Here is a 16515-nt window from a genome sequence, read left to right on the forward strand (position 1 = left end):
ATAATGACTGTAAACTTCCAAATTTAATGAAAGACACATTCAAGCTGCTCAATGAATTTCAAGGATAAAAGCAGAGATCTGCACTGAGACATATTATAATCAAACTGTTGAAAACCAAAGACAAAAAGAGAATCTTAAGAATCTAGAGAAGCAACCTGTCATTTATAAGAGATCCTTAATGACATTAACAATTGGTATCTCAAAAGAAATCATACAGGCCAAAAGGCAGTATAAAGATACATTTAAACTGCTGAAAGAAAAAAAAATTCCAAACAAAAACTCTACATCTAGCAAATTACCCTTCAAAAGTGAAGGTGAAAAAAAAAAAAAAAAAGTGAAGGTGATATTTAAGACACTTTGAGACAAATAAAAGCTATGGGAATTTATTGGTGGTTATAACTGCCCTATAAAGTAGTCCTTCAGGTAGAAATAAAAAGACACTAAACAGTAAACTGAAGCTGTAGGAAGAAATAACACTAGTAAAGGTAATAATTGCGTGGGTAAACACAAGGGTCAGTATTACTGTGTTTTGGGCTCCTAATTTCTATTTTTTTTCTCAATACAATTTAAAAGACAAATGTATTAAATAATTATATTATCTATCTTATTGTGCACACAGTGCATAAATATGTAATTTGTGACAACTATAACATAATGGGGGAAGAATAGATTGTATAGAGTCATAGAGTTTTTGTGTACTATTGAAGATAAGGTGGTAATAATTCAAAATAGATTCTGTTGTAAACCGAAGAGATTAATTGCAATCCCAATGGTTACCTTCAAGAAAATGGGTGAAAAATATACAGAAAAAGAAATGTGGAAAGAATCAAATGGCACACTGCACAAGAAGCAATTAAACACATTCAAAAAAGCAATGGAGGGACTGAGGAACACAGATATGATATATCAGAAAACAAATAGCGTGATGGCAGAAGTAAATTCTTCCTTATCAATAACTGCTTTGAATGTAGATAGCTAGAGAATAGTAGAAGGGATAAAACAAACATGATCCTATTAGAAACTCTACAAAACTCACTTTAGATTCAAAGGGACAAATTGAAAGAACGGAAAAAGATATTTCAAGCCAATAGAAACCAAAAGAGAGGTGGGATAGAAAACCTAATATTAGACAAAATAAGAGTATTGGTCAAAAACTGCTACAAGGGGAACCATCTGGCTGGCTCAGGGAGAAGAGCTTGTGACTCTTCATCCCCGGGTCGTGAGTTCAAGTCCCACACTGTGTGTAGAGATTACTTAAAACTTAAAAAAAATTGGGGCAAAGGAGAACAATAAATATTAATAAGAAGATCAATCCATCAAGAAGATCTAGCAACTGGGGCACCTGGGTGGTTCAGTCAGCTAAGTGTATGCCGGCAGCTCATGTCATGATCAAGTCCCACGTCAGGCTCCCTATTCAGCAGAGTCTACTTCTCCCTCTGATCCTCTTCCCCGCTCATTTTCTCCCTCCCTCTCTCAAATTAGTAAATAAATAAAATCTTAAAAAAAAAAAAAAAAGAAGATATAGCAACTATAAACAACAAAGCCCCAAAATACAAGAAGCACAAACAGACAAAACCAAAGGGAGAACCATTATACAATAATAGTTAAAGACATCTATACCTCACTTTCATTAATGGACAAAGCAACTAAACAGAACATCAGTAAGGAAATAAGGAATGTGGACAACACTATAAACCAACTAGATGTAACAGACAGATACAGAATACTCCCTCCAAAAACAGGAGAATACATATTTTTCTCAAGTGCATATGGAATATTCTTCAAAATAGACATGTTAGGTGAGAGAACAAATCTCAATAAATTTTAAAAGACAGAAATCATACAATATATCTTCTCTGATCACAATGGAAGGAAGCTACAAATCTACAAAGAAGCTACAAAGAAAAAAGAAAAATGGAAAATCCACAAATTTGTGGAAATTAAACAGCATACTATCAAACAACCAATGGGGCAAAGAACAATTCACAAGGAAAATGAAAAGATACTTTGAGATGAGTGAAAATGAAATCACAACATACAAAAATTTAGGGAATACAGAAAAAGCAGAACTCAGAGGGCAATTTCACAGCTGTGGTTAAACTGCTGAGTGTGTTATTTTGTTATGCTGGCCCAAGGAGGCTAAGACAACCTAAGCAAATGGAAAGACATTCATCCGGTGTCTGTGAATTGGAATACTAAATATAGTTAAGAAGACAAAACCAAGCAATCTACAGATTCAATGAGTGAGATCTTTATTAAAATTCCAATGGCCTTTCTGCAGAAATGGAAAAGCTGATACTCAAATCCACATGGAGTCTCAGGGACCTGAATAGTCAAAACAATATTTAAAAAGAAGAATAAAGTTAGAGGGCTCACATTCTCCCATTTTCCAAAACTTACTACAAAGCTACAGTATTATCTATTTTTCTTTGGTTGATTGCGCTTTTTGGTACCCCCTGTAAGAATTCCTTGTCAAATCATTAATACAAATCCTTGTATTTACCCTTATATTTTAAGAGTTTTATAGTTTTAACTCTTATGTTTAGGTCATTGACCCATTTTGAGTTAATTTTCATGTACGATGTGAAGGAAGAGTCCAAATTCAATCTTCTGATTGTGGAAACCCAGCCCCATTTTTTAAAACACTTATTTTTTCCCATTTGAATGATCTTTAGCACCCTTGCTGAAAATCAGTTGGCCATAGATAATGTGATTTTATTTCTGGACTCTTAGTTCTATTCCATTGGTCTATGCCTCTGTTCTTACAGTAGTTCCACATAATTCTGATCCTTCGATTTCATGAAAATCAAAAACTTTTGTACATCAAAAGATATCAAGAAAGTGAAAATATATAAAGTGGGAGAAAATATTTACAAATCACTTATCTGATAAGGGTCTAGTAACTGGTATCAAGAGAAAGAACTTATAACTCAACAATGAAAAGACAAACAACCCCATTAGAACAATGGGCAAAGGGCTAGAACGGACACTTCTCTCAAGAAGATATACAAATGACCAACAAGCATATGAAAACATTCAAGATCTTTAGTCATTAGGGATATGCAAATCACACGGAGATACCACTTTGTACTCACTAGGATCGTTAAAATAAAAGTATTAACAAAGATGTGACAAAATTAGAACCTTCACACATTGCTGCTAGGAATGTAAAATGATATAGGCCACTGTTAAGAGTTTGGTAGTTCTTCTAAAAGTTAAATATACGATTACCATAGGACCCAATCCTAGGAAGATACCCAAAAGAACTGAAAATAGAAACTCAGACAAATACTTGTACATGACTGTTCACAGCAGCACTATTTGCAAACACTAAAAATTAGGAATGAACTATTGATACATGCAACTTGAACGCGATTGACAACACAATGCTAAGTTAAAAAAACTAAACACACAAGGGTACATTTATAGGATTCCATTTATATGAAATATCCAGAAGAGATAAATCCATAGACACGGAAAGCAGACTGGTATGGCCAGGGGCTGGGGACAAAGAGAGATGGGGACTGACTGCTTAATGTGTATAAAGTTTTTTGGGGGCAATGAAAATATTTTGAAATTTTATATCGGTGGTGGTTGTACAATGTTGTGAATGTACAAATGTCAATTGAATTGAACCCTTTAAAAGATGGTTAATTTTATGTTAGGTGAATTCATCTCAATCATTAAAAAAAGAATATGATGATAGTTTTTTTCTACTAACCCGATGAATAATTCCAGCAGAGTGAAGGTGCTTGATTCCACACAGCATCTGATAGAGCAGGTAGGACATTCTTTCATGATCTAGTTCCATCTGAATCACTTGGCAAAGATTTGCGTCCATGAGCTCCATGACTATGTAACTTCATGGATGAAAAAAGATGACAGCTAAAGTGTACAGCAATAATATAAGAATAATGTATGAACATAAAATTTTAATTATCACACTTACACATCTTGAAATTCTTCTAGGGATTTCTGTGGTGTGAAAACATTCAAAAGGCCAATTATCTGTGGCAAAAGCAAAGAGAAAGAAAAATTAGACACTGCTGCTGCTAATACTTTCATTTAAGAACTGCAAATACATGGGTTAAAAAAATTCTGCCATCAGTATAAGAATTTTAAAATCTTATGTTCTTAAACCCAAGTAATCCCTTTTATTTTACATATTAAAACCCTATGGCCAGGGATTCGGCCAGAGATTAGGATTAGGGAGGGAACCAAAGTACACAGGATCATGTGTGTGTGTGTGTGTGTGTGTGTGTGTGTGTGTGTGTGTGTAAATACTCTGAATGATACTATAATGGAAGGTATTATGTCATTACACATTTGTCCAAATCCAAAGAATGTACAACACCAAGAGTGAACCCTAATGTAAACTATGGCCTTTGAGCAATAAGGATGTGTCAACTGATTATAGTAAATGTATCAGTCAGTGGGGGATACTAATAATGAGGGAGGCTATGCATGTATGGGGACAGAGGGTATATGGAAGATCTCTGTGTCTTCCTCATTTTTGCTGTGAACCTAAAAATGCGCTTTAAAAAGCCTTAAAAAAACGATCAAGAGAAGAGTTCCACATATCCATTCCGTTTATAAATACTCAACATCAAGGACCTATATTATACAATCCTCTACATAACTTGTAAGCAATTTTTAAATACCTTACACCAGCTCTTATCTAACTTAATACCTGTACATAATCCCAGCCCTCCGTGCCACATCCTGTTTTTCATAATATTGAACTTTCCCAATTTTCCACATTTCCAGTCTATTCATTGGTTCATCCAGAGGCATGCCCTCTTTGCCACCATTTTGTCTTTAATCCTTTTCTTTTCTCTGCCTGTACCCTTTCCCTAGACAATACATGTTTTTTTTTTCCTCTAAACATCTCCATGTGGATAATTTCCAAATATACATTAAAAAGTCCTTGCTTAGTTTATAAGTCTCAAATATATATTGCCAGTTCACATTAAAGTCTCACAAATAATATAAAATTGAACTCATTATCATTCCTACCCAAACCCTTTACTTTTCCAGAGTGCCTTACCTTTTACAATAGAAAGCTCAGTGATTTTTGACTCCTTTTTCAGTATTAGCACCATAAATAAATGTTGAAAAGAAAAACTATTCTATTCTACTGCCAGTTGAACTTCAACTTCCTCTCATTCCCTGTGCTACTAGATAGAGGATTCTAACATCTCATCTATACTGTTCATGTTATAATTATTTCTAACATTAAAGTTCCCTAACAATGGTTTTCTGAAAATCTAGCTACCACTTTACTGTCTAAAATATGGTAAAGACTTGATCATATTACCAACCTCTTCAAAAACTTAATGCCAGCAAAAAAATTCCAAAACTCCCTTGCAATACATTCAAAGCCTTCAAAGGACAGAACATCAACCCACTTCATCTGCTAAGCTCTCTATTAAACTTGATATTTTAGCCATACTAAATAAGTTTAAACAATGTTATTTTTAAAAATTCTCAATATTTTAAAATATATTCTTCCTTGTACTTGTCATATTTACCTACTGAATTCAGTTAACTTTCAAAATTGATGTCTTTTGTAGAGTCTGATAACCTCTAGGCCTTGACAGGTTGCTGAATATTATCTTTACTTCATCCCCATGATATTTTATTTGTTACTATGCATTTAACATACTGTTGCATAGTCTCATTTTCACAAAAGCCTCACGCCAGTAACACCAGGAATCCTGTCAGAAAGAATTCCCTTTTTCAGCCCTGGCACCATAGGGAGATACTTGACACACATTTTTAAAACATTTGTTGACAATTATATTTAGGAATGGGAAAGTTTTTCTAGACAAACTTCATGAGAGCAGAATCTAGGTCATTCATAATAAAGCATAAAGCTTTAAAAAAAAAAAGCATAAAGCTTTGCTTATAGAAGGTATTCAAATATGTGTTCAGTGAATAAACTGAGAAAAATAATATCCAGATCAGAAAAGGTCAAACAAATTTAAGATAAGGAAAGTGATCATAAGAATGCATCTAGTTGCTCTAAATGACTAATTCCTGGTTCCCAACTAGATGAACACCACATCTAGAGACTTGGAGAAATACTTAAAACTCTTCTTATCTGAGAAACCCTACAGAAGGTAAGTGCTAAAGATGAAAAGCATATAAAGACAAGAGATTAGTGGTTGCTTAGAGCCAAGGGGGGGAGGGATGGGAAATAGGAAAATGAGAACTAAACAATACAGAGATTCTGAGGTGATGAAAATGTTCTAGAAAATGTTCTAGTCACATACACCAGTGAGTACATTAAAAGCCACTGAACTGTCACACACTGAATGAATAAACTGTAAAATATCTGAATCATATCTCAATAAAGCAGTTATAAAATAAAAGATTAAGACAGCTGTCTTATCTTTCAAAAAGGAAAATAAAGGAAATTATATCAATCATAGACTGGACAGCGAAACAAAAGTCAAGAACTGATTAAGTGGGTGGTATGTAGTAAGAACTCTGAAAGAAATAACACTTACTAGGAGCAGGTAAAAATTCACTGAGAAACTGTACTTCCTTCTGTGAATAAAACAACAACAAAGAATAGCAGCAGTAGATCAGAAATGTGACCAGATAAGTATATGAAGATTTCAAAAAGGCATTTTTGAAAATGTCTCAAGTCATAATATCCATGTGAATAAGATGAATTCAGGAGAGATGGGCAGAGATCATTTTTACAGTATACTCAAGGGTCACTAATGAACTAATCCAGCTATTATGAAGGTATCCTGAGCAAAACTGGGAAGTGAAGCCAGCAAGTGAAAAGTCAGAACAAAGGAAAAAGCAATCCCCAATAGTCTGGGAAAAGGAACCAGATTTCACATCTGAAATTCTGGGGAGAAATAGAAAGTACTATACTTTACCTCCAAAATCAAAAGATTAAAAAGAAAGTAAAAGATAGAAGGCACCTAGCTGGCTCAGTCAGTGCAGACTGTGACTCTTGATTTGGAGGTTGTAAATCTGAGCCCCAGGCTGGGTATAGAGATTACTTAAAAACAAAATCTTTTTAAAAAGTGAAAGACGGGAAAGATGTGATCTATTAGCAGGCCTGTGACAAAGAATAACTTGGTATAAGACAATGTGAATCAAATGGTTATCTGATTTCTAAACAGGATTATAATAATGCCCATAGTTAAGAGGAGATGACATGCTTCAGTTCCTCTTGGAGGAGTCAAATATGAAGTACTGTGTCCTAGGTGACACATCAAAGTACATTCAGAGATACGTGACCAAGTTAAAAAACAAACTCAAAAGCATTTATGAAAATAGTAGGAAGTGCACAACAATATGAATTTATCTAGTATCACTGAAGTGTATGGCTAAGAGAGTGAGTTTTATGTGTATTTTACCACAATAAAAAAGAAAAAAGTAGGAAAAACCAGAGATGTTTAGACCAATGAAGAGATGATCTGTGAAGAACATGAAACTGCTGAAAAGGCAAGACATAACAAAAACATCCATCCATTGGAGTGTAAATTTGCTTTATCATTCCTGGTTTCCCTATACCGTTGACCCTTGAACACCACAGGTTCAAATTGTGTGGGTTTATTTATATATGGATTTTTTTTTTATAAATACAGTACATGGTAAGAATTTTCCTTATGATTTTAGTAACATTTTGTTTTCTCTAGCTTACTGTACTGTAAGAATATAATACATGTAACTTACAGAATATGTATTAATCGACTATGTTATCAGTAAGGCTTCTGGTCAACAGGAGGCTATCAGTCATTAAATTTGAGGTTGTCAAAAGTTATATGCATATTTCAACTACACAGGCAGTGAACATCCCTAACTCTCACATTGTTTAAGGGTCAACTGTGTTTAGTTTTACATTCATTGTCTGAACAAATATGTTTTCAGCATCTACTCTAATATCAATACTCTTATAGGTGCCAAGGGTACTGCCTGCATGGATCTTGCCATCTCTACCAGAGGGTTAACTATGTTAAACAAGCTTCCCATGCCTTCCATTTAGTCGATGGAACCTTTTTTTTTTTTTGCAGTCACTCAGGTTCAGGAAGTAGGAGTCACTAGCTATGCCCCCACCACAAAACTAAGGCAATATCACCACTATCATCACCATGAAATGGGCTACAAGGAGGGATGAGCAGCTCCATCTGAGGGCAGAAGGCCACCAGCAAAACCCTGACAAGCAACATGGCTGGTCCCCATCTAGAACAAGAATGGTTGACACAACTTCCCTGTCACAGACTTTAATCTGTATCTCTTCTTAAATGCTGTTCTTTCTCTCTGGGAGGCCCTTTTCCTTCAACAATTCAATTTTTACCCCATTTTTAAGAATTATAGTCTACAGCCACCTTTTCCTAAAAGCCCTCCCATTTTATGAAAGCTCATGCAATCCTTTCTCTCCTGAAATCTGAGGACTTATTTTTTATACACCACAAGTTGACAATCAAACTTCTACTGCTTTGTCATATTTAATATTTCACTATGTATTTATCTTAAAAATAACATGTATGTTCCCCCAAATAAGGAGCCTCACAATTAACTTCCATGAATTTTTCCCCTCAGTGACTCATCTAGTAACTCTAGCACACACAGGCTTGCATAGTTAGCTCTCAAAATGTGGTAAACTGTGTTATCTGCAATTAGAAAGCTCTAAGCTTGTATTTTATAAGTTCCTTTGGACAAACACAAGACATCTCCAGTCAGATGCTTTCAGTTTAGTACTTCATAAAACCGTCCCCTTTTCAATTCACTTCTAGTTTTTTCCTCTCAGCTGAGAGAAATCATTCCATTAAAATAATCACAAAAATATGCTTAAAATAAGTTTTAAAAAGTTTATTTCTCCTCAAAATGAGTGAAAGTTATATGTTTAAGTTGTTATAATCATCAGGAAAAAGAATTAGGAATGTTTTCCTAATTTCATTTAAATATTTTTTGAAGTTTTTGCTAAACTGCTTTATAAAATCACTATCTTCAACCTAAATTGACCAGTTGAGTATAAGCATCACTTAAAAAAGTGGGAGTGGAGTAGGGAGAAATGATTTGAATTTTATATCAAATATTATTAAATAAAATTCCAGTGTCAAAGTAAACGAAAACAATTTCATCTCTGTGCTAAGGCTACAGTTTTCTAAAATGTCAGCCTGACAGAAAACAAAAAGCAGAAGATGAGATCAAGCCTAAATAAAGTTCTTCGAAAACACCTACCTCTTTTAAAACTCCTTTTGCAAATTAAATATCAGAAAATTTGTATACAATCTAAATTTCAGAAGCTGTTTTTCTTTTGATGTAACTCAATAAAGTTGAGAAAAAATTTACCCTATGCTATATATCCCAATAATGTTCCAATCTAGAATAATTTATAGCATCTCAATATTTTTAAAGTATTTGTTATATATTCCTGAACAAATCCTGATATAATCTATACCTAAGACATTTTCTAAAACATTCACTTACATTTTTGTGATTAACACATTTCATAAGAACTAGCTCTCTGTAAGCCCGTTTAGCATGAGTCTGATTCTGAAATGGCCGGCTTAGTTTCTTGATTGCAACATTTCTTTCAAGAATGGCATCATAAGCTGCACTGTAACAAGAAATTCAAAAACAAACAAAAATTTTAAATCTGCAAAACTGAATTTATGAAACATTCATGCAGATTCCTTAACTTTCTCCAAAGATAGAATGCAACTGTGTCAATTTCCAGTCTTTGATATTCAACATGTTTCTTGAACACCTATTATAGCATATTCTAACACTGTATAGAATATTCTAACATGTATAGCATTAACTGTTTCTTAAAATGCTATTATATTCAAAGGAACAATGGATTGTGAAGACAGAGACTGCTTGTTTGTTGGGTGTCCTCCAAATTCCACCTAGCATACAGTTAGCACTCAATGCACAAATGTTTAATGAGTATTCAGGCCTAATAGATAGCTTTAAGCCTATCCTAAAGAATCCTAAAGAATACATGTAGTCATAAATTCTACCCAAGATACTTTCTGAAGAATTCTACATAAGCAGATCATTTCCATCTTCCTTGGACACAACAAAATGAATACAGAGAGAGAAAAGAATACATATATAAGAATACATATATGCATATATAAAGGTATGCAAAAGATTATTTTACAATATAAAAGTATTTAAACTTTGTTTTGGGAGGAATTAAAAAATCAAGTTTACAAATATAAATGCTAGATTTCAGGACATTACAAGCTGCTTCATTGCTGTTAATGTTAATTATAGATGTTATAACATCTATAATTCTGTGACATATAACATCATCCTCATCCTCCTCTTCATCCAACATCATTACTCTTCATATTTTCTACCATATCCCACTGACAAAACACCACGTTTTGTAAATGAAAGATCAGAGAAAGTAAAGCACAAATAAAGTATCTTAAAATTGTAGAATATTATGACTGAAAGAGACTACAAATCATTGAAGTCACTAATTAACTGCCTAAATTAATTGCCTGATTGATTTGCCTAAAGTGAGTCAGAAAGTTAAAAACAAAGCTGTGACCAAAAGACTGACGTGAGGTTATCGCTTTTCATACTGGACTACCTAACATACTATAAGACTTCTGTTTATATATTTGGAAAGTTTGATACATTGTTGATTAAAACTATTCTCTAACTGAAGACTTGAGTTTGTTCTCTAGCTATCTCACTATTTCAAATGTAGTGAAGAAGTATGTATTAAGAAATTGGTACTCTGCCATAAAGGAACACATCTATGCATAATATATATGCCATAACTATTTCCTATATATGTGTGTGTGTGTACGTATATATGTATACACACACATACATAGAGATAGTAAAAAAGACATAAATATAACTCTGAGTTAGAAAATGTCATATTTACAGATATGTTCTCCTCAATTAAAAAAAAACTTTAGGAGTCATAAAAAATAGAAGTTTTGACTGTTTCAGATCAAGTATGTTTTATTTTTAAGCATTAAATTCATTTTATCTGTTAAACCAAAGTAGTATTGCAAACTCTAAAGGTTCAACAGTATCTGAGAAGGCTGCACTTTGTATCCAAGGAAGTTAGATTTCTAATGTTGATACTTGAATGTGCACAAATTAGAGACCCCAATCCAGACCTCTATGAATCTTACTATCACTGGGGTCCAAATTAATGCATTTAAAAAACAATTAAGTTATTTAGTTGATTCTGATGGTAAGTAACACAGAGTAGGTTTTTTATTTATTTTTTTAATTATTTATTTTAGAGAAAGACAAAGAGAGTGTGCAAACATGCACGGGAAAGGGACAAAGGGAGAGAGAAACTTAAAGCCGACTCCACGCTGAGGGTGGAGCCTGATACAGGGGTCAATCTCACGACCTGGAGATCATGACCTGAGCTGAAACCAAGAGTCAGAGGTTTAACCAATTGTGCCACCCCAGGCACTCCCAGAAAAAAAAAAAAAACATTTTTTTTAATTTATTTATTTTTTTAATTATTTGAGAGAGAGAGAGCATGAAAGAGTGTATGCGTGCACACACACACAGACGGGGGGGGGGGCAGAGGGAGAGAGAGAAGCAGACTCCTCACTGAGCAGGGATCAATCCCAGGACTCTGAGAGCATGATCTAAGCTGAAGCAGACACTTAACCAATGGAGACACTCAGGCGCCCCACAAATAACATTTTTAAACACTATTAAGAAGTTTATAAGTACTATATTTCTTACAACAACCATGTAAATTAGGTGAGAAAACTGGCTTAGAAGTATTAACTTGCCATGAGTCACAAAGTTAATACATTATGAAACTAGAATCTGAACCATGAGCTGACTTTCAGAATCCTTCCTGTATTGACTGTACCACATTATTTTCTTTAAATTTAATTTGTGGTTGGTTAAATGTGCTTAGTTAAAATGACAACCAGCCAGCTAATACTTTATAAAATTACCCAAATTCTATAATTTCTGGTATTATAAGTTACTTCAAGAGAACAGAAAGAGACTAAATGCTACTGTTTCCATTACAGAAATCTGTTAGATTTTAGTATTTTACCATAATTGGTAATTTTTTTTAAAGTAGGCTACATACCCAGTGTGGAGTCCAACACAGGACTCAAAACTCAGGATCCTGAGCTCAAGACCTGAACTGAGATCAAGAGTTGGACGCTTAACTGACTGAGTCACTCAGGTACCCCAAATGCTGAATTTTTAAAAAATTAATATATTATCACAGGTAAAGTCTCCTCCCTATCTCTATTTTCAGAGGTAAGCATTATTCTGAGTTTGCTGTTTATTAATAGTTTTTATACTTTCCTACATATGTATGCATGCATAAGCATATGGTCTTATTTTGCATATTTTAATCTCTATATAAATGGTATAATAATGTATATATATTTTGTATCTTCCTTTTAAACTCAATACTGTATTTCTAAGATTGTTCTTGTTGAAACATCGCTCCAGTTCATTCTATATGTTGTATAGTGGGATCCCTGGGTGGCGCAGCGGTTTGGTGCCTGCCTTTGGCCCAGGGCGCGATCCTGGAGACCCGGGATCGAATCCCACATCGGGCTCCCGGTGCATGGAGCCTGCTTCTCCCTCTGCCTATGTCTCTGCGCCTCTCTCTCTCTCTGTGTGACTATCAAAAATTTAAATAAATAAATAAATAAATAAATAAATAAATAAATAAATAAATAAATGTTGTATAGTACTTCACTACATGAATATATCACATTGTTTTATTCTCATGGACAGACTTGCTGGTATTACCAATTTTTACTACTATAAATGGTATTGCAAAGAATACTCCTATGTTTGTCTCTATGTACATGTGCAAGAGTTATTCTAAACCTGAGAGACCTGCAGGGTCATAAATACTTATGATTTTTTAGAAAGAATTCTGAAATAAATTTGGTTCAAGAAGAGGTAATAAAGATATAATTATGTTTGAGTGAGGCTTAGAATTCGTCAAAACACTAGCTTATTATGCTTATTCAGTGATCTAAAAATCATTAGCAGAACTGTCCAAAAAGTGTTCTACCCTTATATTTTATAAAGAATTATGTTGGGGCACTTGGGTGGCTCAGTCAGTCGAGCATCCAACTCTTGGCTTCAGCTCGGGTCATGATCTTAGGGTGCATTAAGCTCCACACTCAGCAGGGAGTCTGCTTGAGATTCTCTCCCTCTGCCCCTTCCCCTGCACGTGTGCTCTCTCTTTCTCAAATAAATAAGTCTAAAAAAAAAATTATGTTGCTCTATATATAAAGCCTGGGCGTTTTGTAGAAATTAGCCAGTAAATCAATTTCAAAGACACATATGAATTCTGAAACACATACATGAGGTATGAGCTCACTTCATCCCCCAGTACAAAATAAGATTTCTGAAATTCCAGAGTTTCATTATAATGTGAAAGTTATGATTAAGAGAAGCTTCTTATTAAACAACTAGCTATGGGAATAGATGTATACATGGAATTAACAAGCATGCCACTTATCCTTTCCTGATATAGATATCTGTCTTTACATGGCTTATGACCAAGTATTTAATCATAATTTATACTTAAAGATGGCAGTGCTGATTTATAAAGTTGTGTTTAATGAATAATAAAGACCATCAACCCCAGAACAAAACAATTTACTATGTTATAGCTTTAATTTAAACTTTATTAAGTTTTATCTTAATTTTTTTGAGGCAAGTTAAATATTTACTCAGATAAATATAAGAGGAGAAAAGATGGCAGTTAATGATTCTTTGCCTAATTTTTGGAAGTAAAAACTTACCATACTATTCCTTGAGCTCCTGAGCCTATAGGTTTTAAATTCTGATATCGTTTCAAGACTGTAAATGTGGAATCTCCAATCTCTACACTATAAAAATTGCTGTCACGCTTGCTTCTGCTCATGATGGCAAACAATTAATTTAATGGCTTCATCCAAATATTCACCAAGAAGCTGCAAAATGGAACAAAATGTGATGTTAACAAAATGAATTTAAGCTTAAAATTCAAGTCCTTACTCTGTTCACTAATAGTAACACAGATTGCTATACCATGTTAAAGGAGCTGCTTCATTAAAACACAATTAGAAAGAAAAGAATACTGGAGGTTGGTTAGCATCTGCTACACTTAAGGAGATGATTGAGAGTTAAAAACAGAACAAAATTTTTACAAAGGCTAAGTTTCTCCATTACAAGTCACTAGTGTCTTAACTTACTGGAAAATTATAAAGCAAACAAAAAAAAGCAAATAATTATAACTAAACATGCCTTTAAGGTCACTTCCATAGTTTAAAATTTAAAACCAGTCCTTTTTATGTATTTATTATAAAATACTGAAACCTTAATTTTTGTGAGAAATTGATAAACTTTTATTCAAAACTAATTCACAATCTCATTTAGCATGGCATGGAAGAAATCAACTGGCAAGCTAGTAAGCCTAGTTAGCATGTGTCACCCCTACCTAACAAACACAGAGCAGATCTCTGTTATGCTGTCACCGTAACAGAGCTCCTGACCCCCACCAGCAACATCCAGGTATAATGTAGATGTTGAGGTTGAAAGGATGAGAAGCAGGGTAGAAAATATAAGATAAAGTAAGATATAAAATAAAGTTAAAAATAAAATATATAGAAAAAAGCATTTAGTATATTAGGATGTGAAATAAAACAATACTGTTCTGAATTGTGTGGGGCCTCAAAAGCACAATCTAAGTTCTGGCCACAGCTCTTTACCACATGCTGATTACAAGCCAAGGAAGTCTTTTTCCACCTATTGGAGTTGTATTTATCGACAAACCTATTACCCATTCTTACTAGACAAAAGTGGTCTATTCCAAAATGCAAACAAGACAGCTCCAAACCACTCCCCACATCCCACAATGAACCAAGAAACCAGTGAGGTCTAAGAATTACTGTCCATGTGCATGCATGTATAGGTTTTAAGACAATGCTAACAGAAACAAAAACAAAATTCTGATAACCCTTAGAATGCAAAGAAATCAATTTAACAAATACTAAGTGCCTAACCTGTTTCAGGCACTATGTTGGGCCCTAGGGCCAGATTATGTAGAAGTTCATGAACTGGATTCTAACAGTTGAATTCTTAGAGTAGGATGGAAGGCACTGGAAAGTGGAAAGCAAGAAGTCCCTGACCAGTTCCCTGGATGCTACTTGGAGAGACTACATTACAAGAGGAGGGGGAATAAGAATTAGAACACTAGTAAGCTACTGTACTAATCCAGATAAGAGACAAAATAAAAAATAATGAATTCTTAGATACGATCGTATTAAAAATAAATAGAAACTAAACAAAAAAGTCCAAATACTATAATCTTTATAAAACTAGATCAGTAAATTGAAAGCAACTGAGAAGTCAGATAATTTGGATACAGTAAAGCAGGACCAGAGAAACATTTCCAAAATCAGTTACTAAACCAGTTGTGTATTACTCCAAAAAGAAGTGTCTGAAATGACAAATGTCATTAATTCCACCTAAGCAGACAGACCAGAGGCTTAAAGAAAAAAGTCTGGTAACGATTTAAACACTTAAGATATGCTAGTAGACAAATACAAGTACTGGTTACCCAGACCAATTTCCTAACGTAACCTGAATTCCCTCTTGTCTACCAGAGGAGGAAAAAAAGGAGAAAGAGAAGTGAAAGGAGGAAGAGAAGTGGTGTTGGGTGCCAGGTCCCTCATCAAATATTCTACAGACTTATCCTGGAAACAGGGTCTGTCTAGGGCCCGGAGACTGTAATAATGGTCTCTGGTAATGTGCACATATGGTCAGAGGGGTAGCACAGAGCCTCCAAATAGTAAGGAAAGGCTTCTCTCTGTTCCCAGAACAGAATGGCCCGGGATCAGGAGTGCCCAAGGTACACACACAGAAGTCTCCATTAAGTTGTGGCAGCAGCTGAGTGATGATAGCTAATACAACTCCCCACGAACAGAGCAGGTATGGCAGGTAAAGTACCAGAGTTAAGTAGGTAGGCCCAGACAGTGATACCCTCCACAAAAGCCACAGCTGCCACTCCCAAAAACAGGAAATAGAAAACTCTACTCACTCTCAGCTGACAATATTGACATACCTGAATCAAACTCTATGCTGGGTACAATAAACACAACAGTTATCAGCATCTATCTGCCCCTTAAGAAAGCTTGTAGTTAAAGACAGATAAAGAGACCTTATGTTGCTTAGTATCTGCCTGTGTATCAATATGGCTGTCATAAGAGCAGTGAAGAGATAGGGCAGGATGCTAAAAGAGACAAGACTATGCTAGTCTGGGCTCAGGAAAAAATTCCCTTGATGTTGTGATGTTTGAGCAAGATCTGAACACTGCATATGAGTTAATCAGGCATGAAGAGAAGGGAGCTTTCTAGGCAGAACAAATATTACATGCAAAGTAAATTCACCAACTTTAACTGTCCAATTTGATCAGTTTGATGAAAGTACACAATCCTATAACCAGGACCCAAACCATGGTGTAGATTATTCCATTACCACAAAATGTTTGTGTATGGGTCAAACCCTGCCCTC

The 16515-nt window shown here is 34.5% G+C and overlaps 1 protein-coding gene across 11 annotated transcripts in view; it reads right to left on the bottom strand.

Annotated features, from left to right (window-relative positions):
• The window catches only part of MAPK8 (mitogen-activated protein kinase 8), an 86640-nt gene that overhangs the window by 27238 nt on the left and 42887 nt on the right, over positions 1 to 16515 (bottom strand). For 9 of the 11 annotated variants that reach the window (XR_013368311.1, XM_077878634.1, XM_077878637.1 and 6 more), the window contains 4 exons: positions 13764 to 13934; positions 9460 to 9589; positions 3950 to 4008; positions 3722 to 3860 (listed from right to left, as the gene is read on the bottom strand). Coding sequence is in view for 10 of the 11 variants with exons in the window: in XM_077878634.1 (XP_077734760.1) it covers positions 3722 to 3860; positions 3950 to 4008; positions 9460 to 9589; positions 13764 to 13885 (450 nt within the window). In the remaining variant the exon portion in view is untranslated. Of the gene's footprint in view, positions 1 to 3721; positions 3861 to 3949; positions 4009 to 9459; positions 9590 to 13763; positions 13935 to 16515 lie in introns of those variants that run through there. The other 2 variants (XM_077878641.1, XM_077878642.1) reach the window with 2 other exon arrangements.

This window comes from Canis aureus, chromosome 29 (genome assembly GCF_053574225.1).
Source record: "Canis aureus isolate CA01 chromosome 29, VMU_Caureus_v.1.0, whole genome shotgun sequence".
Taxonomy (NCBI): Eukaryota; Metazoa; Chordata; class Mammalia; order Carnivora; family Canidae; genus Canis; species Canis aureus.